The sequence below is a fragment of the Gorilla gorilla genome, chromosome 15, assembly GCF_029281585.2.
Source record: "Gorilla gorilla gorilla isolate KB3781 chromosome 15, NHGRI_mGorGor1-v2.1_pri, whole genome shotgun sequence".
In the NCBI taxonomy this organism is placed as follows: Eukaryota; Metazoa; Chordata; class Mammalia; order Primates; family Hominidae; genus Gorilla; species Gorilla gorilla.
In genome coordinates, this window is record NC_073239.2 from 68,962,358 (window position 1) to 68,989,388 (window position 27,031).

The following is a 27,031-nucleotide window of genomic DNA, read 5'->3' on the forward strand; positions in this document are numbered from 1 at the left end:
GTAATTGCATGTGTTATATTGCAACCTGGTTCAAGGTGGGTTTTCTTTTTGTTAAAAATTCAAGTCCTTTAGCATTTATATTTGCTGTCTGGATAAGAAAGTTCTACTTTCATATTTAAACTCATGGCTGTGTTGTGGATTTCAGCTTAAAAGTATGCTTTTTCCCCAGACTCCAGAGACATGGCCAAAGTATCATTGCCTACAAGATGGCAGCTCTCCCCAGTTTTCAGGTCAAGCACCAAGAAGGAATAAGGGGCCGGGCGCAGTGGCTCACACCTATAATCCCAGCACTTTGGGAGGCCAAGGCAGGTGGATCACCCAGGGTCAGGAGTTGGAGACCAAAATGGCGAAACCCTGTCTCGACTAAAAATACAAAAATTAGCTGGGCATGGTGGCACATGCCTGTAATCCCAGCTACTTGGGAGGCTGAGGCAGGAGAATTACTTGAACCCGGGAGATGGAGGTTGTAGTCAGCCGAGACTGTGCCACTGCACCCCAGCCTCGGCAACAAAGCAAGACCTTGTCTCAAAAAAAAGAAAAAAAAAAAAGAAAAAAGGACCTTCCAAATGTCCAAATGTCAGAAAGGCAAGCCTATGCAAAGAGTTTTTAAGAGGGCTATTAATTCCTGTTAAGTCAACTGGAATAGAGAAAGGTACAGGTACTTTTCCTGTGTGTAGAACCCAAAGTTTGAAACCACCTTTGAGGCACTGCACTAAGTATTTCATAGTCAAAAAGCACTTACCTGAAAATTAAAGCTGAAGGTTTTCTTTACTGATTTGAAGGGCATCTGGGAATTTCATTTCGTAGAAACTCCACTTAAACATGGCAAGAGTTTCTCAAGATATAAAAATTCTCCCTGATTGTAACAAGTACTGAGACAGTGAACAAATCCTGTATGTCACATTTGATGACCTTAGCAATTATACAGACAGGGAAAATGTTTATCTTGATTTCTGCTACAGCAACACTGAAGCCAGAGGTATCTGAGCTTTGGCTAATGTCACTTGATGTAGGTCAGCCCTACTGTGAGCGTCAACCCTGGTTTCTAAATGTGCTGCTAGAGGAATCCCACTTCACTTCCAGTTTAAGTGTCAGCTGAGGCCTTGCCTGATCATTTGATTCAGAGTAGCCCTAGTTCTCACAACACTATCTGAATTTTCTACATATCACATCACAGACTAATATTGTTTATACCAGTCTTGTTTCCTCCTAATAAAATGTAAGTGCCATGAAAGAACAGACCTTGTCTTTTCCTAGAACAGGTCCTGACACCTCTTAGATCCTCAGTAAATCTTTGTTACATGAATGCATCTGAGCTTTCACTCTCTTGTTCTGACCTTCCCCACATTGTATTTAAAACCCAAGGGCTTCACATCAGGATCTACAGGTAAGAGGAGAATTAGGGAAGCCCAGCTGACCCTCGGATTGGATCCACAGCGATGGCACGGGGATTCACCAGATCTGTGTAGAAGAGGACCTTGCGCTCAGAGCCATCCAGCAGGGCGCTCTCTATCTTATCCAGGACACTGTCCGTCCAGTACATTGTTCTGCGGATGTGGTCTATGGCAAGTCCTTCAGGGCTTATCAGACCTGGAAATAAAGCAGAGTCAGGACTGGAGTGTTTGCAGGATATGGAGGGCAAACCTGAAGCCCTCCAACGGTCAGGTGGGCAGGGGGGTCAGCAGGGGAAAACAAAGCCCAAGTGTCTCTAAGTCCCCAAGAACCAGGTTAATATAGAAACAAGTACTTTTGTTACATATTCCACTACCTCTAGCTTCTAGACCAGCAGACCTACCAGTTTGATGACAATCGGCATCCACAGTGCCAGAGCCAGGCTGAATAAACGAAGGCCTCACCCTGAATTCTTACCATGAATTCTTTTAAGAAGTGCGCACAGTAGGAATCACCTATTTCATTCCTTATGTATGAAGGTGTTTGCTTACAGAGGGGGCTAGTCTTACACAGCTCGATAAAATGACTTGCCTAGAACTTAACCTCCCCTAGTGGAGAAAAATCGAGGGGAGACTTCGGCGTAAAGTAGACAAGTGACTTTGTAGAATCAAATGAAATGCAGACTGCTGAGTGAAGCTGCTGACCTGAATTCACGATCGTCTCAGGCTCTGCTCCCAGTTCTAGACTGGCACGGCTGATTGTCCGTCCAGCAACATCTGTCCAGTACACCATCCTCTCCCGGCAGTCGTAATCAATTCCCACGATTATGGAGCCCTTTGTGCATCAAATCATAGAATTAGAAGAATTAGGTTACATTTCCCCTTTGTTCACACTCAGCTGCCTTGCTCATTCACAGCTGCAGTGAGCAACACTGCACTGTGATCCTGCAGGCAACAGAGTAGAGTAGCTGGACATGTGGGCACTCGGGTGAAATCTAGGCTCAGCCACTTAGTAGCCATGTGGCTTTGGGCATTTAACCTCTATGCGTTTGTCTCATTTGCAAAATGAGGCCAATAGTGTACCTGCTTCATATGGTTGCTATAAAAATTAATACTATAAGTGGTTGTAAAGTGTCCTAATCAGTAATTGGTATACAGTAAGCCCTTCAATAGGTGCTATTATGACTGATGATTTAAAAAAAAAAAAAATCAGCCCCTTCAGTAATTAGAGGACATGGCCTTAAGCAAAATAAGTTTTTAGTATTTTACTGGGTAAAAACTGAATCTTTTCCCAATGTCATCAGCACTTTTCCCAGAGCCTTAATAAAATTTGCCACTATATGCCAACAAAATCTACTCTCCCCTCCTCTGTGAATGAGATCTTTCCTCTACCTGAAGTACAATCACCTATACTCCTGCCCCTGACTCTTAGGAGGCAAGATGTTGGTTATATCCTGTACTAAAGAAAGTAGTCAGGCAGTGACTCACGCCTGTAATCCCTGTCCGTTGGGAGGCCAAAGCAGGAGGATTGCTTGAGCCCAGGAGTTCGAGACTGAGCAACATAGTGAGACCCCGTCTAAAAAACAAAAAATAAATTAACTGGGCACGGTGGCACGCACCTGTAGTCCCAGCTACTCAGGAGACCGAGTTGGGAGGATCGCTTGAGCCCAGGAAGTCAAGGCTGCACCAAGCCGAGATGGTGCCACTGCACTGCAGCCTGGGCAACAGAACTACACCCTGTCTTGAAGGAAAAAATCTAATTTATTGGGTTAAGGAACTAGGGAGTAGTGGTTATCCAACCTCTGGCTAGTGAGGTCTCTCCTCCTCATTGCTAAATAAATGACAAGTCTTTTAAAAAATAATAAAAATTTAAAAAATGCTGAGTCTGATATTTTTCCTCAACTCCATGCAGAACTTGCTTCATTCAGTTTCCAATCCAGGCTCCTGCTCTGAGAAGCCCAGCAGATGTGCAAAGCCAACATTCAGGGGTTAGCTGGCTGTCCCTGAGGTCATACAAGTTCCTGCCTTGCTTAACAGCCTCCTGGGGCTTGGCTTCACTTACGCCCCCTGGGAGCGTAGTCAGCCAAGAAAGATTGTACAAAACGGGATTTGGCTTCAGTGGAAAAACAGGCAGCTTATATGGGGGGCGGGCCTAAGGTCAACTACACTTTTATTTGAAAATTGAAAGGTCGTTTGTCCCAGGCAAGAGTACACATTCAAATGAGCTTCCATTAACCCGGGAATCATGGGATTGATAAACCCATGTCATAACCTCAGGTTAGAGAAAAAGTCCCAGTTTAAGTAAATTTCCTTAAAATGTGCAAATAACCCATGTCCCATTTCTTTCAGTTCCACTACCACTACCATCACCACCCTGTCCTGGTCAGGGGCATGTTCAGAAAGGCAATCAAGCTCTATGACTTGAATAAAAGAGGGTTAGCTTAAAGTGATGTCAACTTCTTAGTCTCTACCTCTTCCAGAGAAAGTTCTACAAAACAATGTGAGAGTTTTCTTGGGGGAGGGGACAGGACCCAACAAACTCGAATCTTAAAAAGAACACATCTCTTCCTAAACACTGGCTGCCTCTCAGCTTTTCTGGAACCAAATAAGTGTAGTTCATTAACAGAAGTAAATGTAAACTTGAATGCCGTACTATTCTTTCTTAGGGATGAGCAAGTGCCTGGAGTGTGAAGTTCAACAATGGAATCATGATTTTCCACTGTGTCGATGCCATTCGAGACAGCCACCCTTATTTTTCCTCCATTTTTGAGAAAACCCGCTCCCCAAAATGGGGTGCCTTGCATTAGGGAGGCTGCTGGCTCAGGAAGCATCAAACATCCCCTGGGGAAGGCTCCATCCACTCCTCTCCCAGCGTCACACACTCCTCAAGTTTTCATCTATGGAGTCAGGGAAGGTTAGGAAAGAAGTGGGTCAAAGGGACAGAACCAAAGTGAAAGGGAAGGGCTGCAACGGTGAGACAGTCATTAACTGACTTCCACTTGGAGTCCCCAACAAATCGCAGAGATCATACCTTGTGACTAGTCGTCCTGTCACTTGGATTTTTATGGAGATGTTATGACATAGAACCCTGGGGACTTAGGGTAAGAGTCGGTCCATTTTCCCTTGGGTCACCATACAGCCTCCATGTGCTGATAACTCTAAAGTTCCTTTTCCATTTATCTGAAACCCCATGAAGGAACCAGAGAGCACAGCCTTGGTCAGTGACAGGTGACTCCCAGCAAGAGAGAGCCCTGGTCCTATGGTGGTGGCATCGGGCCCATGCTGATGGGCTGCAGCTCAGAAACCCTCCAGGACTTCCCTGCACCAGTCCACCTCACTGCAACAGGGCCTGTGAGGTGGCTCCCACTGGGAAAGCCACGCAGCCCTGCCCCCCACAGGAGAAATCCACTTTACATGCAGAGACAGCAGGGTCTTAGCTGCATCCTTCTGAAGCCTGGTGCCATTGAGGGGTAAGTAGCCAATCTGCTGGCCCTGAGTATAGAGCAGAAAGGTGCCCACAGATGGAGGGGTCACATCTGGCCGGGGCGTGGGCCGGACCATGGGTGGAGCGACGGTGGGTATACCTGTGGGAGAGAGGGTGGGAGAGCAGGAAGGGGAACAAGGGCAGGCAGGGAGACGGGAAGAAAAGTTACTTTACCACATACCAGAGCCTCCAAAAATATCAAAAGTTCTTCGCCCTACGCAGACGTGCTCCAGATGTTCTTCAAAAGAAATTCTAATTTCTAGGGTTTTTTTAAGGATCAATTATGTAAATCTGCCATTTACTAGGGAAGAAGACAGCAAAACACTTCCCTCAGAACAAAGCAGAACAGATTTTTTTTTTCCAAGAGAAGAAAAAAAAAAAAAACAGAGCCAGCATTGTGTCAGCTTCCTTTTAGGACTCCAGAGTGACACATGTCCCCTGTCACCCTGGGCTGGGGAGGGGGAGTAACTGCCTGCTGAACCGAGTTGCAGATGTTCCAATTATGGAAGCTGCTAATGACAAAAACCAGACACCAAACGCAAATTGGGATCTTGTGTGGACCAGATTATAAATCAACATAGCACATAGTGACTTCTTTCATTAGACCTGGTGACCCCACATGTCCCCCCACTTCACCACAGCAGGCACCATCCCTAGCAAAGGCCTTAGATACAGCTGAGGGGAGCGGGGGCAGCCAGGTGCTTACACGCAGGGGTGGTGCCTGGCTGAGAGCGGGTGCCCTGCACCTCTCTGCCATCTTTGTCCACACACCAGCAGAAGTCGCTCTTTCCGTGGCACTGCAGGGGGATGAAGTGGCCCAGGTCATCGCACTGGGGCACGTACTGGTCATCCCGGGGGGTGCCACCGTAGTGCTCCAGCAGGTTTTCCCTCCAGCGCTCACAGATGGTCGGGGGCCTCTGGGTGGGCTCTGAGCAGATGGGGAAGAGGGAAGAAGAAAAACCTTTGATTGTGAGTCAAGGACAGAATGTAAAATGTAGCTTGAGACCCCATGCCTGGCCTCCTGGCCTTCCTTCTCCTACTGTCCAGGTCTCAGCCAAGCCCGTGGACACCAAACTTGGGAAGCAAATGTGTTCTAAGTACTTCTCCACCATGGGAATCAGAAATAGATCATCTGATGCTTCTTTCTTGCCAGGAGGGTCTGTCATCAAGGCCCAGCCACATCAAGAAAGAACAAGAGGAGGTAAGATCAGTAGTGCAGCTCACTCAGCCTGGGAAGGGGCATGATCTCCTTCTGTGGCCAGGAGAGGCCCACAAGGCCCATCCTGCCTGTACCTCGGGCGCCTCTGCTGACAGAGCACTTGTGCAGGTGATCCTTGGGGACTCAGTAGCCAAGGTGATGCTTAAAGTCAATTTGTATTCATTCCGCTTGCTTCAAGCTTCAAGCTCGAAGCTGCTGAGGAGAGGGCCATCTTGCGACTGGCCAGTGTGTGTCTTAGAAAGTATTACTGAAAGCCCAGCGCCACGGTGCCCTCTGTCTACCCACTGGAAAACTACATGGAGTAAAGGTAAAACTGAGTGGAATTAGTAGTAAAGCATAGCAGAGATGGTGGCAAACAGCTTAAAAATGGTTCTTCCACAGCCCAGTTTCCAGAATTGCTTTAGCCACCCTGCGCCTGGGATTATCTCAAAGCTGAATCTTTTCCTGCAGGTTCTAGCTTCCTGCCATGTTGCCCTTTCCCCCTCTTTCTCCAGCATCCTCTCCTCTTGTCCCCTCCCTCACAGCTCACTCCATGGTTGAAGTCCTGCTGGCTTTGGTTGCAAAGCAGTTTCCTCCCAGGCTGCTTCCACAGTGCCATTGAGGCTTGTCCAAAATACAAAGTTGTTCTGAGAAGACTCTGCTGCAGAAGGTTATTGAGATAACTTGTTCATTTATGTTAGGAATACCCAAAGGAACTTAAACAAGAGGAGGTGCTTCTCCTTCCTTTTTAATTCCTGCAACTTAAAGCATATGGTCTGCAGAATCACATAGCCAATAACTCTACTTGCTACCACCATTTAGATGTATAATAGAAATCACAAACTAATAGAAACTGAGCCCCTGCCTTCACCATCAAACCAGCTGCTCCCCTGGTCTTTCCCATATGAGTAAATGGCACCTCCATTTTTCCACTGCTCAGACCTAATTATCCTTGACCCTCCTTTCTCTCACCATCCACATTTGATATGTCAAAAACTCTTTTTAGGGGTACCTTCAGAATCCACTTAGAATATCTTTAATTCTCACTACTGCACCCCCTCACCCTGGTCAAAAAGCCTCATCCTCTCCCTGCAATTTCTGCAACAGCCTTCCTACTGGTTTTCCTGCTTCCACCCTTCTATGCCCTCACTCTCTCCAAAACCAGTGTAAACTCAATTAGCAGCAGCCAGAATGGCCCATTTAAAACATAAAGGCATTTCATGTCACTCCGCTCAAAACCCTCCAATGACTCTAAAGAACAAAGCTGGGAACATTATGATCAGGTTCCAGCACCTACAATTCCTCTTGGAACACAAAAGACTGCGAATGAAGTTGTCAGAGCTCAAACCCAACTAGCTCTAGCTCAACTGCCTGACTCACCAGAACTGGGGGAAGGGAATGCCGTTTAGTTGTCACTGTAGCTCATGACCCATGGAAGACAAAGCTCTTTTTAAGACCCTGTGGAGAAGGTAAGACTCTGACTTCTTCAGCCAAATGTGTCTCAAGGAACACAGAGAGGGAAATGCTACTTCCTCAAACACTGCAGGATTCCCTGGAGAAGTTCCCAATTCCACCCCTGCTCCACATTCAGAACTCCAAGGATCCATTTTTGCTTTAAGGGACCACCCTGTGCTATGTGTCTGTATTCCAAACAAAGAGACGTGCCTAACTCCTGGGAAATGGGTGTCCCAAATCACTCATACATGGGCATCCCTTTCATTCATTACTATTTGCTACTCCATGAATTTCTTTCTCTTGTGCTTCTGGTTGGCAAGGGTTTAAGTATTTTGAAATTGTGGGCACAGAGCGTCCTTACCCCCCCTTAAGCTGACCCCATCAAACATGAGACCAGTCAGAGATAGCAGCTGGGGCCAAACCAGCGCCGAGAGAGTGTGGGCAGGAAAAAGTCCGCACAAGAGAACACGACCCTATTTTCGTCATTCACTTCTCAGTCTCTTGGTTCCCCATTTAAAATCTTGGTTCCCCCTTTAAAATCATTGTCCTTAACACATGCCTGTCTTAATAAATTTAATCGAATTCTGAACCATTCCCCAAAGGCACCTCCCAACCATCTGATTTCTTCAAATCCCAGAAGGAGTTAGAACCAAGACATTTTCAAAGAGAAGGCATGAGGGAAATAGAATTTCTCTGTACCTTTTTTGGACCTTTAAAATCTTTTCCTAAAAATAGAAACAAAGAGGGACTATGGATCAAACCATTACCAATTTTTACCTATCTGAGAACCGCCAAGACCTGGCCTTTTTAAAAAAAAAAAAAAAAAAAACAGAGTCTCACTCTGTTGCCAGGCTGGAGGGCAGTGGCATGATCTTGGCCTACTGCAACCTCTGCCTCCTGGATTCAAGTGATTCTCCTGCCTCAGCCTCCCGAGGAGGTGGGACTACAGGTGCATGCCACCATGCCCAGCTAATTTTTGTATTTTTAGTAGAGACGGGGTTTCACTATGTTGGCCAGGATGGTCTCAATCTCTTGACCTCGTGATCCACCTGCCTCGGCCTCCCAAAGTGCTGGGATTACAGGCATGAGCCACCATACCCGGGCAACAGTTAACACCATTAAAAGGGAAAAAAACTATTGGTAATTCTCCAGTTCTTCTTACTTTCACACATTAAAAGCCAAGACTAGTATTTATGGAACCCTTCTCAATAGTAAAAATGGATCTTTGGATAGCAAGCTGTGTCGGAATCATTTTGGCTAAAACGGTATCAAGCCAATCCTATGCTCTTCATTAAATAAAGTTCTTCTGTAATGATTAAGGAAACAAGTTTTACCTATCCCTGAATAATTCAACAAGGAACAGAAAGTTGCCTTATCTGCCTGCTGTTGGAATCGACTGTGAGCACTTGATCACCATGCCCCACCCAGCTGGGGAATGCTCTAGATGGTAGCAGGCATGTTCTCAGATTGTATGGGCTAACAGAAACCAGATGTCTGTGCCTCCTCTGAGATGTTGGGCTGGGTTACAGAGGGCTGGGATTGTCAGTTTAGAGAAAACTAACTGGACCCACCAGCAGGTGTTATTTTTCTAATTTTTCCTATTGATACTAACAGAGCATTCATACTGTTTCCTGCCATTCAGAAGGCAGAGGTAAGCGAGATAGTTACATAGGAAGGCAGTTTTCCTTCTGGTCAAAACGCCAGTCTGGCCAGATCTTCTAACTGTCAGATCTCCCTAAGCTGCTCTAACAGGTCTAGGGTAGTGTTCTCAGTCTGACCTACATACACAATCTCAACTTTCAGTTTGTACTGGACAAGGGTCTAAGAGGCCAATGTGTAACAGATCATATGTGTCATGTATTGCATATCTCTATGTCCTTATGACACAAACATGCATATTTGTACGCATTATTATTCAAGTCTTCTCAGGAGGAAAGAGGCTATGAAGGATGGTGACTGGCCCTGCGCCTGCGTGGTCTGGGCAGGAATTATGATCTACCTACCACCAGTGCCATTCTGCTTCTTGAGCCCCAGGCCTAAGCTCACCTGGTGATGGTCCACAGTGAGGCGGGGTGGAGCCAGGTGGAGTCTGGGTACCAGGAACTTCATGACCATCAGGGTCCACGCACCAGCAGAAACCAGTGCTGCCATGACACTGTAGGGGCAGGAAGTTGCCCTGCTCGTCGCATTGGGGGATGTGGAACCGGGCCCCAGGGTAGGCATACTGGGCCTGGGCATGGCGCTGCTGTTGTTCACAGGGTGTCAGGCTTGAAGTGGAGTCTTCCAGGATCAAGGCAGAGGAAGACACAAAAGAGAAATAGAAGGCATTGCAACCCATCCACTTCACCACCCCACAGCGTGGCATGGAAAAGCGCTGGGATTTTGGAGCCCGAGATTCTTATTTTATAATACCTTGCCACTATTTACCTCATTTCTCTCCAGTTCTTCCAGTTCATCCTATAGGTCCCTAGCTGGCTCTAAGTGTAAAGCAGCCCAGCCCCTCCCTATTGTCATCTGGGGAAAATGAGGGATAGCAGTGGCATCTGCCCAACATCCCAAGAGACTCTGGAGAAAACAAGCCAAAGCTCATTCATGCCCTGAGGCCCACAGGTTAAGTCTGAGAAGCTGCAAGCCAATGGCACTCACGAGACTGCACCAAGCTAGCCAAGCTCCTCTAACACGGTCGCCACGGGCTTAACCCTGGCTACCGGCGCATAAGGCTCTGCTTAATAAGCTTGATCTCAACACTTCACCCAAATTGCACTCATCAAGGTCAAGCAGATCACTAGGGCAGTTAACCAGAGCTGCTATGAGGTAGGACGATGGGTGGGTCGTCTCCTGCAGGCCTCCAGAAATGTTACGAATCAGTGAACTATCAGTAAACTAGGCAGCAGGAGGTAACCAAGGAAAAAAATCCACAGCTTGGAAAATCCACCAAGGCTCCAGACCAGGCTAAATCAAGAGTGGGCTGTCATAGAAAAATATCCTTGAAGGAGCTAAGAGATTCATGTGCCTAATCTGGCCCTCTGAAACTTACCAGGTATGCACTGAAATCCATCCCCATAATATCCGGGTTGACAACGGCAGGAGAAGGAACCAGGAGTATTGTAGCAGGTAGCTGCAGGGTGACATCTGTTTTCTGAGCATTCATCTACATCTGCAGAGGTCAGGAACAGAAGAAAGAAGCAAAGAACACTATGACTTCACTCACACAATCTGTGCGACTGCATGGGCTTTGGATATGTGGATCAACATCCAGTGAGGTGTCAGCTTCAGAAGACCTTTGAGCATGAGCAGAAAAATGCTGACACCTAAAGCTAAGCTTAATAGAAAGGAAGAAAAAAAATCAAGGAACATGTGAGTTAACACACTAGACTAAGCATGTTCAGTGTAGAAATCAAATGGGTAGTCACTCACAGAAAAAAAAACACATCTTACAGCATGTTTCATTGACAGTGAATTCAAGGAAGTTATTACCTTTGAACTAACCTTTAGACTATAAGTCATTAACTTCCTTTCAGCAATGCTGCAATAAAGACAAATATATCCAACAATGGTTTTTTTTCTTTCGTTGTTGGCACCATCTCCCTGTAACATTCGTCTGTAGATGCAAAGGAGCCAGATGAGGCCCAAATATTTTTCAGCTAAGAAGCACATTCTGTCTTGCCTAATTAGAATCTTACTGTCTAGAACCACACCCCCATTAACCAGGTATTTTCTTTACTTTCCACTTTTAGGAGAAATAAGAAAAAAATATTATCTAGGGTTTTGAAATAATACTTACAAAATGGAAATCTAAATTTGCCAGGTATATCAGTACAAACAATTCAGGCCCCTACACTCTCCACATAGCACCATGAGGATTAATTTTCACCATCATATTTCTCAAAACTACAAAATCCTGACACTTCAAACAAAAGCCAACTTACATTCCTTTTATTTAATGAAATCCGCATATGCCGACAATAGCAAGTCACCCACCCCTCCCATCCCCAGCAGAAAAAAAGCAGCTCTGAGAATTGAATAGTTAAAACTAACGCCCAAGGGATGAGATAAGCTACCTTAAGAGACAGGAAGTCTTTCAGAGTAAAAGGAGGATAAACAAAGGGTGTAGGTCTGATTAAGGCTTGGCTGAAAATAAAGCAGTAGTTCCATCCATAGTAATAACCAAGTTTCTTTAAAATGTGTGAATAGAAAAAAAAAAAACAAACCCAAAATGTGGGATGGTGTGATCAGTGTGAAACCTAGAAAATGAGAGTGTGTTGCATCAATATGGTGCAGCCCATGGTAGAGACACATCAGCATGGGAAGACAGATATTTGAAGCCCTAAATTTGATGTGAATGGGTTGGGAACAGGGCTAGCTCCTCACCCAGGCTCCCATGACCCACATGGAACCTCTTATAGAGTTACCTGCACCACCCTTTGTCCAGACCACACTGTCACTGGGTCATCCTCTAATAACTAATGTGCTTTCTCGAGTACCATTAAGTACACACACTGGGCATTAAGCGTAGGTGTTCTGTTCACTAGAGAGGAATCTCTTATGTTATAATTAGAAGGTAAGTATTCTGCTTATCTTCTGTCTCTGGGGAGTTTAGTCAGCATATATCAGTTCCTAGGAGTCCTCCCCCAAAAATTCTGAACTCAATGCAACCCATAGAGTCTCCACCCAGGTGAGTGGCTGGCCTCCCTGGATACCATCATTTCGCCTATAAAGGCAAGAAAGCAGATATCAATTCATCTGCAAGGGTAGAAACAAACCAGATTGGCTCCTCAGTTACCCTGAAATCAACCAATGTTATCATAATTATCCCTGAGCTTGGCTCTGCCTCTTCAACAGGACAACTCAAATGCCCAGCTGGACAAAACTGGTGACCATCCAATACCTTGGACCTGGAATAGGCTGTAAAACTGGCTGTAAAACTAAAGCTGTAAAAATTAACATCCAGCCAAATGCAGGAAATTAAAGCTATTCACAATACGCATGCTAAAAGTACTTCTAATGGTAACAGGAACCCCAAGCAATGACAGGAAGCAGGAATTCCTGAGACACAGGGCCTATTTCTGGAGCCCATGGAGCAGTTTCTTATTGTTACTTTTGAACTAAAGAGAGAGGGGATTCCCCAGAGCTACCAAATAAATCACCAATGTGCTTAGAACCTTCAGCCTAAGAATTCTGACTCAATCTGAAAGACCAGCCTTCCTCCCCACAGATACTGTTGGCATCATCAAAGATACTAAAATTTTGGGTAGACAGAAACTATTAGAAATGACCAACAAGGAGGAAAAAGTCCCCAGAGAGACTGAAGATATCACAAGTGAGAAATTCCTGCCCCAAAGATTGAGACTCCCTGAATTCGCAGTCCTGACTCCTCCTTGGAGGGCCTCTCACACCATGATAGAGACTAGAGTCCTGCCAGTCCCTCCGGGGCCTGGGCATGCACAGGACGTCAGATGTCAAGAGAGAAAACATGGAAAGACTTTCAGCCCCCTGGCAAGGGAGGAACTTTATTGGAGAAGGAGAAGGAGGCCACTGCTTATGCTTAGTCATTACTAGCAGGGGTCTGTAGGGACTGCTATAAAGACAAAAACGTTCAAGAGGTCGTAGAGCCCCTTTATCACTCAGGTAATGAGAGGTAGCTTAATCTCAGTGCAATCCTCCACTCTATTAAGCTGGTAAAGAACCTGTTTGGAAAATGTGTTAAAAATCCTTCGAGTTCATGCTTTCATGCTTCAACATCCTTCTCACTGCCCCAGTACTGAGCAAAACCAGCAGGAACTGTTGGATGATAAACCTAACCCCTGGCCTTGAGTTCCCCCAGGCTCCCGCCCCTTCACCACTGCCCACTTGCCTTTGAGCCCAGTGAAATTTCTTGGTATCAATTAACCTCAAACCCATCCCAGATCCCAATAAAGGATTCAGCCCACAGGTCCCACTCTCTCTCTACTGCACAATCTGTTCAATTGGGCACCCTGCTGATTGTACCCCTGTGTGGCATGTGGTGAACCCACTCCAGACCTGTAAGTGTAATAAACCACTTCCTTTCAAGCTTCATCCTTGCCTCCTCCTATAAACACACTGATTTTACCATACCATACCCAACATCTACCTACATTCTTGGAACAGGAAACCTGGCCAGGCACATAATGGAGATTATGCTTTCATTATCAAAGAAGAGAGAAGCTAGGCCGGGTGTGGTGGCTGACGCCTGTAATCCCAGCACTTTGGGAGGCTGAGGGGGGTAGATTGATCGAGCTCAGGAGTTTGAGACAAGCCTGGGCAACATGATGAAACCCCATCTCTACAAGAGATACCAAAATTAGCTGGGCATGCTACTTGGGGGGCTGAGATGGGAGGATCACTTGAGCCTGGAAGGTTGAGGCTGCAGTGAGCTGTAATCACACCACTGCCCTCCAGCCTGGGTGATAAAGTAAGACCCTGCCTAAAAAAAAAAATAAATAAATAAAAATTTAAAAATAAGAAAAGAAAAAACACCAGGAAACCCAAGAAAGAATAATGTCAGTATCTTCCCTCAGGCCCCTGAGTAATGATGGCTCTGGGTAATGGGCCATCTGTAACCCAGCTTCCTCCACTCACACTTGCTCCTCCTGGGAAGGTCCCAACTCAGGACAATCTGCTTTTGCACCTGGCCAAGTCACAACAATCCAAAAGGACAAACATGCCTGAGAAATATCCAGCTCACACCAACACAAGTTTGAAATCACTCCAGATTGAGGGAAGCTGCAGAGGATTTAACTCTACTTGGATAAAAGCCTCCTGGCTAGTGACTCAGACCAGACTGAGAACCCAAATCCAAGTGCAGCCTCTCCAGGGAGCCGGTTTTTTAACAAACTATGGCTGGAGAAAAACTCCCACACCCCCTTATTGTTAGTTTGATGGAGTAAAAGAGCATGTGCTTTAACAATGCATAGCTCCCACAAAATACAGCCTCTATTCTTTGGTCGCTGAGACACATGTACCCTATGGAATGCCTTTAAATATGCACACATACACATATATTTCTATATTTATTCTTCAAGTTACTTTCATGATTAGCCTAGCCTGATTTATGCATGGGTCTTTAGGAAAATGACCATTCATTCTCTACTACTCCACAATCTGAAAGTTTAGAAGACAACTACACGGTAAGTGGCTGTGGTAGGCAGCCTCTAAGATGGCCCCCAACAGTCCCTACCTAGTGGTATTCATGGTCTTGTGTAATCCCCACCCTTTCAGTAACTTGCTTTTAATTAATAAAGCAACATTGAAGGGATGTCATTTTTGTGATTATGACTTCCATCTTGCTAGCAGACTTTCTTTGGCATTAATAAAGTAAGCTGTAGTGTTAGAGAGGCCCAAGTGGCAAGAAACTGAAAGCAGCCAACAACCAGCAAGGAACCAAGGCTTTCAATCCAATGTTCCTCAAAGAACCGAATCCTGCCCATAACCACGAGTGGATCTTTCCCCAGTTAAGCCTTCAGATGAGACCACTGACCCACCAGACACTTTGACTGTGGCCTTGTGAGAGATCCTAAAGCACAGGACCCAGCTGAGCCATTCCCAGGTCCCTGGACCACTGATATTAAATGTCTATTGCTTGAAGCTGCTACATTTTAGGGTAATTTATTATACAGCAATAGATAACCAATACGCTGGGGGAAGCACCTGATGGGTTTGGCATATTTTTAGTTTGTAGGCTTTGGAAAGAATCCTAAAAGCAGAGAACCAGAAATAAAATAGGGGCAATTGAAAATGACAAAAATAGGGCAAATTAAAAAATGACAATACTTAAATTCCCAATATGGAAAAGTAGTCAATTTCAGAGCCCTAACATGACCCCAGAAGGTAATCAAAGTCTTGCAGGACAAGTAGAAGAAAAAAGGAGGGAGAGAATCATTGTAGAAGTGATCAAAGCATGCAGCATCTAATCTAAATTAATATTCTGATTAACACTCATCATATGTAGGCTGAAATTAATTTCAACTTCTTTGCTTTAAACCAGAGAGCTAAGGAACTAAATATTTTAAAAGCACCATCTCTGCTGATCTGAGCAGCCAGATGTTTAAATAAATTCTACAGACAAGATTTTTCTCAGTGGATTCACATTTCTTAGAGCTGGTACTAGGGTTAAACCAAACAAACGATGTGTTCCACAAGAAGGAAAAGCATCATTCCCACTGTCAGGCTTTGGCACCTCACCCTGAACTCCATACCTGTAGAGGGTATCTGTAAAGAGTGTATCTATTATAGATATACTCAATGTTTTCTCACCAGTATATCTATGACAGATGGAGCTCCTGGCTGGTTAAGTGGGACAAACATCTGTGAATTACAAATCTACCTCATTCTAATTGGGAAATACTCTTTATCTAGAGCTAGGGGTGTTTATTCAAGAGGTCCATAGTCTTCTTACATTACTGGGCCTAATACCAAGACACACAGGAATCCCAACTGAGGGTTACCATCTGTATTAGTCAATTTCCTGTTGTTTATTAATAGAATATCTGAAACTGAGTAATTTCTAAAGGAAAGGAATTTATTTCTTATAGTTCTAAAGGCTGAGAAGTCTAAGGTCAAGGGTTGAAATCTGGTGATGGCCTTCCTGCTGGTTGGGACTCTCAGTAGAGGCCTGAGGTGGTGCAGGACATCACATGGTGAGGGGGCTGAGTGTGCTAACATGTTATTTTAGGCAGGTCTCCCTTCTTATCAAGCCTCTAGTTCCATTCCCAAGATAACCCATTAATCCATTGATAGGGGCAGAGCTCTCATGATCCAATCACCTTTTAAAGGCCCTACACCTCTCAATACTGCCACAGGGGAATGTAAGTTTCAACATGAGTTTTGAAGAAGACGAATATTCAAGCCATAGCTTCAACTTTCAATACCACCACCAAAAATATCTATTTAGTGAAAGAAAAAAAAAAGGGCTGAACTGAGCCACGGCTTTGGGTTAGTTCAGCATAAATTGTTCAAGAAAACCATGCAGCAGAGCTTCTGTACAGCACAAGTGGAAAGAGTAAGAATAAGGCTCAGAAACCACCATGTGCACTTGCCCCATCCAGAAAGAAGTGGAGGGCTGAGCTGCTGTCACAGTGACCTTTGTTCTGTCAGTAACACATGGCCTCAGCCTGCTGTCCACTCAGCCCATCCTGCTGAAACCAAAGGGAAAAAAGGAATGGGAGAAGGATGAGAATCAAACATCTGGTGAGGAGGAGGGAGGCCCGTGCTATTTGGATCTGGTATAAAGCTCCCAGGAATTGCAAAGCTGTTCTTAGCACATCAGCTCAGTGGGCCTGGGCGGATGGAGGCAGATGCACACAGCAACACCAGGAGCAGGGGAAAGTCTGCCTTTTAAGGTTCATGTTCCCCAGCAGGCCCTTTCCCATTCTAAACACGTTTCCCACCATTCTCTCATCCCCAGTGTGTCGTTTTACCCTAACTGTGTGTGTGTGACTCACGTGAAATTGAGTTTCAATCTGATCACATACCACAGGGTATGTTTGGAAAACCTTTTGTGATTTAAGATTTATTTAATGATTTCTATTTTAAAGTACTCCTAATCCTAGTTTCATGGACATTTATACTGAGAGTTATGTCTAGCCTTTAAATAACAACCTCACACATTCTTTCTAAGTTAAATTCCAATGGCTAGCCTTGCAAATGGTTTGGTGCTTTTATAAAATACTGCATTAAGTCTTAAAGATAGATTTCTGGGAGAAAAGTTTTGATATGTGTCTTTTTATATATGTGGAGTTCTCTCTTTTGAAAGAGGAGAAAAATTAGAAATTATATATGTGTTTAGAGATTGCTTAAAATATCACTTAAAGCAGAAGAGCACAACCATAAGTGTTGAATTAAGGTGGAGACCGCCTAACAGGAAGGTATGCAACTTTCCCTAAATTCCTCCAGCCTGCACTGGCTCCAAGGAACCAAGGTTAGAAGCTCCCGAGTGCTACAGGAACGTCTCCGCCAAGGAAGCCATATATGCTCGCCCATCTAGTCCAGAGGAAATCACCCTTGGCTCCCCTTTCTAACTCAAAGGATGCTTTTTTCTCACTATTTTGGCAGCCACAAGGCTGTTAGAGTCAAAGGAAGTCCTTTGTCTTTTCTGGGAGAGCTCCATCTATGTGGGGATGTGCATCCAAAGCAACTTTCCAGTCATTGAGGCTGACCTGCAGTTACTCACCAGTGCACTGGTGCCCATCGCCAGCATAACCAGGCAGGCAGGCACAGCTGAACGTGCTGCCTCCATGGTGAACACACCGGGCCTGCCCAGCAGGAGCACAGGTATGACTGCCATCCTCACAGGGGTTGGCAGGTGGGGTGATCACTGAAAAGAGAAGAAGACAAGGGCATCCAGAGTTTAGGCCTGCAAAGGATGAGCCTCGCTCCTCATGGCATGATCCACAGACCAACAGCAACAGACCAGGGAATGCAGGTTCTCAGACCCTACCCAAGGTCCAGTGATTCAGAATCTGGATTTTAACAAGATTCCTAGATGGTTTGTATGCTATTAAAGTTCAAGTACTGGTATGAATTTGCTGTTAAAATACTAAGCACAAAAACCCATCACCTAAGCAGTCCTCAATTAAAGTTTATAACACTCCAGAGCAATTGCTACACACACACACACACACACACACACACACACACGCAGTTTCTCCTATCACTTCTACCCTCATCCCACTGAATTAAAGAGTGCATTTTCTTTTTTCTTTCTTTCTTTCTTTTTTTTTTTTTGAGATGGAGTCTCACTCTGTTGCCACGCTGGAGTACAGTGGCGTGATCTCGGCTCACTGCAAGCTTCAACTCCCTGGTTCAAGTGATTCTCCTGCCTCAGCCTCCTGAGTAGCTGAGATTACAGGCGTGAGCCACCATGCCTGGCTAAAGAGTGCATTTTCTTTACTCTCATCCATCTTTATCAATGGGATGAATTGGGATAGTTCTTTTGATCCATTTTTAGGTCTGTAGTATTTTCTGGAAATATAGAAGAGGTAATTTGTTACAGAAGGAGCTCTTTAGCCAGTCAAGTAGGACATGCATCAGTGAATTATACATCCATCTCTTCTAATTTGAAAAATACTTCAGGCTCTATCTAAAGAGCTGGAGGTGTTTACTAGTGAAGTTCATCATCTTGTTACATGATTGGGCCAGAAATCCCAACTGAGGTGGGCATCCTTCAATAACTCAACACCAAAAATATCTATTTAGGGAAAAACAGTGAAAATAAACAGGGCCGAAACTGAGCCATAGCTTTGAGAGATTTTGTTGTTGTTTTTTTTGTTTGTTTTTTTGAGACAGAGTCTCACTCTATTACCTAGGCTGGAATGCACTAGCATGCTGTCAGTTCACTGCAACCTCTGCCTCCTGCGCTCAAGCAATCCTCCTATCTCAGCCTCCTGAGTAGCTGGGACTACAGGCGTGTGCCACCACACCTGGCTAATGTTTTGTATTGTTTGTAGAGACAGGGTTTTGCTATGTTGCCCAGGCTGGTCTCGAACTTCTGAACTCAAGCGATCCACCTGCCTCAGCCTTCCAAAGCGCTGATTACAGGTGTGAGCCACCACATCCAGCCAGCTTTGGGTTATTTTGATGTAAACTGTCTTCTTAAGAAAACCATATAGCAGAGCCTCTGAATAGCAGAAGTCAAAACACTGATAGATAAAAGAGCAAGATTAAAGAGCACCATTTTGGCCACACAGGAAAATGATTTTGGAACTCACAGATGCAAGTATGCCGGTCATCTGCAAACTCATAACCACTCCGGCACTCACACCTGTAGCTTCCAGGCAAGTTGATACATACAGAGTTGGGGCCACAGCGATGAAAGCCAGTTGCACATTCATTTTCATCTAAGAAGAAATGAGAAGAGAAAAATTCTGCTTAATTCAAGAGTCCCAGAAGTGGAGGGTCTAAAAACTCAATGTTTTCTCACCAGTATGATGCTTCAATGGGACAAATGGTTGGCAGATGTAGAATTTTTAAAAATCAGATATGAATGCATGTTGCAGATAATCAGAAATAGTAAAAATTTCATGCCATTCAAGTAAACACAACAGGAAGATAAATTTTTAAGTGAATATTCTAAGAATTCTTTAACTGTTTTAAAAAGAATGGATACTTGGAAGAAAACCAACAATTTTTTTTAATATCAAGAAATTTCTACCGTTGCCTTTTGGGGATATAAGACGCACAATGTCTGTCTAAAATTTAAAGAAAATCAGAAAATGTGCTTTTTGGTAAGTCTAAGAACTACTTATTACAAGCTCAAAATTACAAAACTTAACTCAAAACATCCAGGAACTGCAACAGATGTTTTCTTTTCACAGCCCCGGTGCAAAATCCACTCCACTCCAAACCATCTTTTCAAACCTAAACAGCTATGCTTTAATTTTTAAATAACTGTATTCAGATTAACAGCTGCTAAAATCATTGACAATGGAGGTTGTAAAGGTGACAGATGCTTGTCTTCTACAGACATAAGGCTGGGGAGGGCAGAGGAAAAACAAGGGCTACAAGAAGGAGACACGAGAACATGGCTCTTACCCACACAGTTCCGTCCATCTCCCTGGTACCCAGATGCGCACTCACAGGTGTAATCTACACCTGTCCCTGGATGGCACCGTGCTGTTGTGTCACACATGTGGCTCCCATCATAGCAAGGATTCACCGGAGTGGGGTCTGAATCCTCTGCATGAGTAGAGGGGAAATAAAAGCACAATCTGGCTATTGGTAAGCAAATGTCACAGATGGAGATAGAGGAGTCCTCGGAACTGACTGCACGTCTGTGTTTTGTGACACACCTGAAGACCTTACTAAATTATCCATATCTGAAGCTAGGGTGGATTTTCTGCATTTCAGTTTTAAACTCCAGCATGGCTTCCTATTGCCTACCCTATAGACAACTAGTACCTTTACTTGCTTTCAGTAGGTTTGCATCCAGGGAATAAAAACGCCCAATACATCTGTTTAAAAGTGCTTTTGCTCTATTATTTCCTGTGATTCTTGGGATAATTCTATGTGGTGAGTTGTTGTCCCCATTATGTGTAATTTTCACAGATAAGGAAATCGAGTGAGACATGGGAAAAATTGCCCAAGCTCACAAAGTCAGGAAGTGGCACAGCAAAGACTCAGACTCCAACTTCCTGGTTCTAAATCTGTTGATCTCTTACTAAAATTCCCAATTTTTATAGGTAAATCCAATTAATTTAAAAAATCTTGCTTTTTAAAGATTTCTAAGACTAAACAGGAATGACTTTCCCAGTATTTACTCTTCAGGAGTAGCCTTACCAAAGATCCATCTACTCACTAGGTAGCGATTACTTAACAACTGAAATCTTCCCTAGAGAAATCTATTTTGGCTGAGCATGGTGGCTCATGCCTGTAATCCCAGCACTTTGGGAGGCTGAGGTAGGAGGATAGTTTGAGGCCAGGAGTTCAAGACCAGCCTGGGCAATATGCCAAGACCTTATCTCAAAGAAAGAAAGAGAGAGAGAGAGAGAAAGAGAGACAGAGAGACAGAAAGAGAGAAAGAAAGAGAGAAAGAAAGAAAGAAAGAAAAAGAAAGAAAAGGAAAAGGAAAAGAAAAGAAAACAAAGAAAATTAGCCGAGCATGGTGGCCTATGCTTATAGTCCCAGCTACTCCAGAGGGTGAGGCGGGAGGATGACTTGAGCCCAGGAGCTTAAGCTTGCAGTGAGCCATGATTATGCCACTGCACTCCAGCCTAGGTGACAGAACAGGACCATGTCTTAAAATACATATATTTATTTCTACATAATAGTCAATGTTCATCGAGCATTTATGTGTGAGGCACTGTTCTAAACAGATAGGAGGATGCCTGATTACATCCTTCTAACTACATGGTGAAGAAAATACTATCTCCACTTCTGCTGCATCACAGAGAGGCCAAATAACCTGCCCAGGGTTACACAGTCAGAAGAGGTGGATGAAGCTGGAATAAAAGTCTAGCAGTCTGGTTCCATAGCTCATGCTTTCCACCGCTTTGCTGCAACCCTCACTGAAGGAACTTCATGAAGTTATCTAGTCTAAGCCAATGGCACAGAGGTATTGGAAGGAGTGTCAGATGCTCAGGTAGAATGAATCTATCAACTCTGGCACTTCTGTGTACTTCCGAGTCTGCCATGTAAAATGGAAATAGGAATATGTACATCTGCCAATCCTGCTAAAGAAAATTAAGAAAACCCATCAGAACATATTTGAAAGGCAATTCCCCATTGGCAGGTCTACCCAGTCTCTACTGACTGCACTCCTTCTGCCTTCTCAGTGGGGCCACTGTTCATCATTATTTGAGGTTCTAGCTCAATCTCAGTCCCTAGAATTAACTCTAATCTTAGACTCAAAAGATTTCCAGAGCCCCAGCTAAGCCTGTCAGGTTCTACATTGAGCCATCTCTGCTACAAAGGGAGATCCATCTAAGTTGTAATAACTCAGGCTTCTGCCTCATACTTCTGTGCCTGAGGCCCTGTCTTGATAGCCAGCTTAGCATCCTCTGAGTCCCATCCTGCTCACCAGTTCTCACTACCCACAGACACCAGCATCATGGCATCTGTAGGCAGACACTGGCAGTACCACCCATTTTACCACCTCCTCCTGGATTCTCTATCATTTCACTCTTTCTGACCCATGTCTCCCACCCCACTTTGTACAGAATCTTCTATTAAAATGGAGAAATAACAACAGGAGAGAATCAGGTTCTTGTCTTATACTGAGCCTTCAATGAGGACATGACCCTGTTCTCCATTGTAACAGATGCTGACTCAGGAACCTGGTCTATACTCTCAAGTTAACTTGGCAACCACAACCCCACTGCTATGGGGGGAGACTTGCCCAAAGTGACTCCTAATCTAGATCCCAAGTGCTGACTGCTGCAGCTGACCTCATAGACTGGACTCACTCCCAAGTCCTTCAGGGTGTCTGGCATTCTCCCCCGTGCCTGCCCTACTGCCCACATTATGGCTCTTCCAGTGCCCTGTCATAGCCTGCTGTGAGCTGGGATGCCTTGGCTGAGACAGCCTTGTTTTCTGGTAAACTCTTTCCATCCCATTTTATAAGAAACACCACAGTGCATTCTTGTAGTGGAATATTCCCGTATTATTGATTCCCGTATTATTGGCTGAAAATAAGGAGGGCTATGGGTTTATCCTCAGTTCACCACAATGTTGTTGGCTGGAGTAACAGAATCTTTGCCAAAACAAAGGACCAATAAATAATTCCAGCACTTTTTAAACCTGATGAACTATGTCAGCATAAGCCTAGCTCCCTGAAGCATGCAGACATCCTTGGAGGTCCGTTCCTCTGGATCTCTTGGCTGACAGGAAAGAGACACCCCACTGGGGTTGTGGTTGCCGAGTTAACTTGAGCCTAGACCAGGTTCCTGAGTCAGTCCTCAACAGGTTATAACTAAGGACAAGGTCATGTCCTCATCCATTAGGACCCAATGTAAGACAAGAACGTGATCATCCCCCATCATTATTTCTCCATTTTAGGAAGATTCTGTACAAAATGCCTGGCATACCCCACCAAAGCAGGAAGTAATTGTCAAATGTTTTGATTTATAAATACTAATGCTTAGCCTTCTTATTCAGTACTTTCCAGCATCAAAATTTCACCATGGCACATTCCAGCAAAGATTAGTGTGTTCACATGGACATCAAGAGCTTACCACCCTGCTAGGCATTAAAAGAAAAAAAAAAAACAAAAAACAAAAACTCAGCTCAAAAGTTGACTTGCAAACTTGGACAGGATATATTATCCTACCTAAAATTGAGAAGAAAGTGTCCCTAATTACTCAATACTGATTTAAAATGTATGTCACTGACAGGATTAGTTCCATAATTTGCAATCCCCAGTGCAAAATGAAAATGTGGAGCCCATGGTTCAAAGCAAAGCGTTAAACCAAGCATGGAGCTCTTCTGAGCACAGGGCCCCATTCACTGAACTTGGCTTCCCAAAACATTTTTAAAATACATTTCTAAAACCATTTCACGACTCATTCTCTATGACTTGTAAGCTTTTCTCCTATTATAGTAAGTAAAGAACACAGTATCCTTCTTAAGACATTTTCTATTTCACCCTCACCCTCTTAAACTGCTTGACTCTCTTAACAGAGGATCTGGAACTAATTTACTCATTTAATCAAGGGGAAGAGCGGTTTTCCTTAAAGGAACAGTCCCTTCAGCTTCACTGCACAGCCCTCTGCCCAGAGCCTCCTCAACTCGCCAAAAGGACCCGTGAAGTGGAAGGACAGGAAGCATTTTTGGATCGTGTTTTATGACCCCACAAAACAACCAACCAACCAACAACAACAAAAAACAGCTAACTCACACTTAAAGCTCAAACAATTGGTGGGGGGTGGCACTGCTGGTTGAGAAGTCACCGAGGGACAGAGGCTCCAATTACTCACTGGGAAAGACACCCCAGTTCTGCATCCTCGCCCTGGGAAGTCGCACCACACCCACATCAGGTGTGGACAGCTGTGCTGTTTCACATGAATTCCAACCAGATGATAGTTCCCTCTGGACAAACTGAGCAGTTCTTAGGAAGATACTGCTGTGTACCAAGAGGGGAAAGAAAAAACTTTTGGGTGTTTCTTTTTTGTTGTTTTTCTTTTTTTCCCTCCTATTCAGGTAGGATGAACAGTGCTGCTGTGGGTGGATGAAGTAGGGTTCAAACACAAAGGGTTTAAAAGACACACACTGCCTCTTTCAAAGTTTGGTCTAAATTATGAGGCAGTCATGAGGCCACTGTGGAACAGCAGAGCCATGAGGGGGGTAAGGGTGTGCGTACTGGAGCCGGTGCCTGAGTTTGAGTCCCAGCTCACCCAGGTCACTTACTATGACCAGGCAAATTACTTCATTTCTATACCTCAGTCTCATCATCTGTAAAATGGGTAACAAATAACCCACCCCCACCCCACCAGTGGGTAGAGGTCATTGTGGGGATTAAATGAGTTAATTCACGTAAGGTGCTTAGAACAGTACTTGGCACCAAGTAAACCATCCTTTGATATTATTATTTGACTGGGGTGGGAGGGAAAATCATAAAATTCTAAAGAAAACAAGCAACTTGGTACCTGCCAGTTTGCTTTCTCTGATCCTTTCTTACTCTCATTTGGTATGTCTCTAGGAAAAATATACCCAGAGACACATCTTTTTCCTAAATGGTTCCAGAATCTGAATGGGACTCCATAGCCTGGGAGATTATTTCACTAACAGTGGCTTTTACAGATCAGATGCCTACACCCAACACAGGGCTGACCTGGACATTTAAAGGTAAAGACCATTCTCCCCAGTAGGTTTAAATCTCTCTTTGAGAAATCTACTACAGCAATCTTTCCCTTTCTAATTTACATGTTCCTCTAAAATCAACTCACATTTTCATGTGTTCATTTGCTACCTTACAATCCAATCTCTGGGCACCTAATGCCTACATTCCCAACCAAGTTTCTTAAAAGCAAAGCACCTTGGGATTCTCATTACAAGTCACTTTTGCATCCTAGAAAAGAGTCTAGTCCTTGTACCTTAATCTTGTCATACTGCTGAAGCAACGCTTCTTTACTGAGCCTGCTGAGGCTTAAAGAGCCCTCAGCTCCAATAACAAAGCACAGAATCGCGTATCACTTACAGATTCACCTCGCTGAGGAGCTAACTCTGGGCTCAACAGTTTCAATACAGTGGCTGAATTGAGGAAGATGGTTTTTTTCTCCTGGTGTGGCTCTTACATTCTAGGGGAAAACATGACCTGGTTTTCAGAATTAAAATGTCCCCTTGATCTGACAAAGCCACTTCCCATCTGTAGAGTTCCCTGACTTCACAAGCTCATCCTCTGGCTTGCTTGAAACATTTTTTAATAAAGACCTTGCTTTTTAGGATGGTTTTACATTTAGAGAAAAATGGAGCAGAAAGTACAGAGCTCCCATATCCCCCCACCCAAAATGTGCAGTTTCCCCTATTATTAACATTGTGCATTAGTGTGGTGCATTTGTTATCCCCAATCAATACTGACACATTATTAACTAATGCCCATAGTCTGCAGTAGGGCTCACTCTTGGTGTTGGACAGTTCTATAGACTGACAAACGCATAATGGCCTATATCCAACATAACAATATCATACAGAATAGTTTCACTGCCCTGAAAATCTCATGTTCCACCTATGCATCCTTCTCCTTCCTCCTCCTGAAACACTGGCAACCACTGATCTTTTTACTGTCTCTATAGTGTAACCTTTTCCAGAATGTCACGGTTAGAATGATTCTGTATGTAGCCTTTTCAGACTAGCTGCTTTCACAGAGCAACATGCTTTTAAGTTTCCTGCATGTCTTTCTGTGACATGATATGCCTAGAACATTTTAAAATCAGTCTTCACAGGTGAGGCTAATGGTCATTGAAATTTGAGAACCACTGCTTACTTTGAGACGGTGTCTTGTTATGTGGCCAACACTGGCCTCAAAATCCTGGGCTCAGGTGATCCTCCCACCTCAGCCTCCAGAGTAGCTGGGATTACAGGTGTAAGCCACTGTGCCCGATGAGAATGGTTTTAGAGTTTTGTTTCTACTACTATTTGCTTCCATTTATTTTTATTTTTTGAGACGGAGTCTCACTCTGTTGCACAGGCTGGAATACAATGGCACAATCTTGGCTCAGTGCAACCTCCGCCTCCTGGGTTCAATCAGTTCTCCTGTTTCAGCCTCCTGAGTAGCTGGGACTACAGACACATGCCACCACACCTGGCTAAACTTTTTTGTGTATATATATATATTTGTTTTATTTTGTAGAGACAGGGTTTCACCATGTTGGCCAGGCTGGTCTTGAACTCCTGACCTCAGGTGATCCACCCACCTCAGCCTCCCAAAGTGCTGGGATTACAGGCATAAGCCAGCATGCCTGGCCTTCAGTTGAGAAGTAATTCACATACCATACAATTCATCCATTTAAAGTACATAATTAAACAATTTAGTATATTCAGTGTTATACAACTGTCACCACAATCAATTTCAGAACATTTTCATCACCCCCAAAATTAACCCTGTACCCTTTAGCTATTAATGCCCTATGCTCTCATTATCTCTTAGCCCTGGGCAACCATGAATATGCTTTACTATGTATGTGCATTTGCCTATTTTGGATATTTCACATAATTGTAACCATTCAGTATGCTGTCCTTTGTCACTGACTACCTTCACTTAAGGTTTTCAGAGTTCATCCATGTTGCAGCATGTATCCGTACTTCATTCCTTTTTATGGTTGAATAATATTCCAGTATATTAATATGTTTTTTGGTGTCCATCAACTGATGGACATGTATGTTGCTTCCACCTTTTGGCTATTATGAATACTGCCACTATGAATATACACCAATAAGTTTTTGTGGGGATCTATGTTTTCATTTCTTTTGGGTATAGAGGAGTAGAATTGCTCCATTAAATGGTAACTTTGTGTTTCACTTTGAGAAACCACTATTTTGTTTTTCACAGTAGCC

The 27,031-nt window shown here is 44.1% G+C and overlaps 1 protein-coding gene across 2 annotated transcripts in view; it reads right to left on the reverse strand.

The window, feature by feature from the left end:
- NID2 (nidogen 2) overlaps positions 1-27,031 on the reverse strand; it is a 63,820-nt gene that overhangs the window by 4,661 nt on the left and 32,128 nt on the right. For both annotated transcript variants that reach the window (XM_031001691.3, XM_031001694.3), the window contains 9 exons: positions 20,078-20,221; positions 19,255-19,383; positions 17,718-17,861; positions 10,566-10,685; positions 9,575-9,808; positions 5,582-5,803; positions 4,806-4,975; positions 2,097-2,226; positions 1,419-1,590 (listed from right to left, as the gene is read on the reverse strand). In XM_031001691.3, the coding sequence (XP_030857551.3) occupies positions 1,419-1,590; positions 2,097-2,226; positions 4,806-4,975; positions 5,582-5,803; positions 9,575-9,808; positions 10,566-10,685; positions 17,718-17,861; positions 19,255-19,383; positions 20,078-20,221 (1,465 nt within the window). The remainder of the gene's footprint in view (positions 1-1,418; positions 1,591-2,096; positions 2,227-4,805; positions 4,976-5,581; positions 5,804-9,574; positions 9,809-10,565; positions 10,686-17,717; positions 17,862-19,254; positions 19,384-20,077; positions 20,222-27,031) is intronic.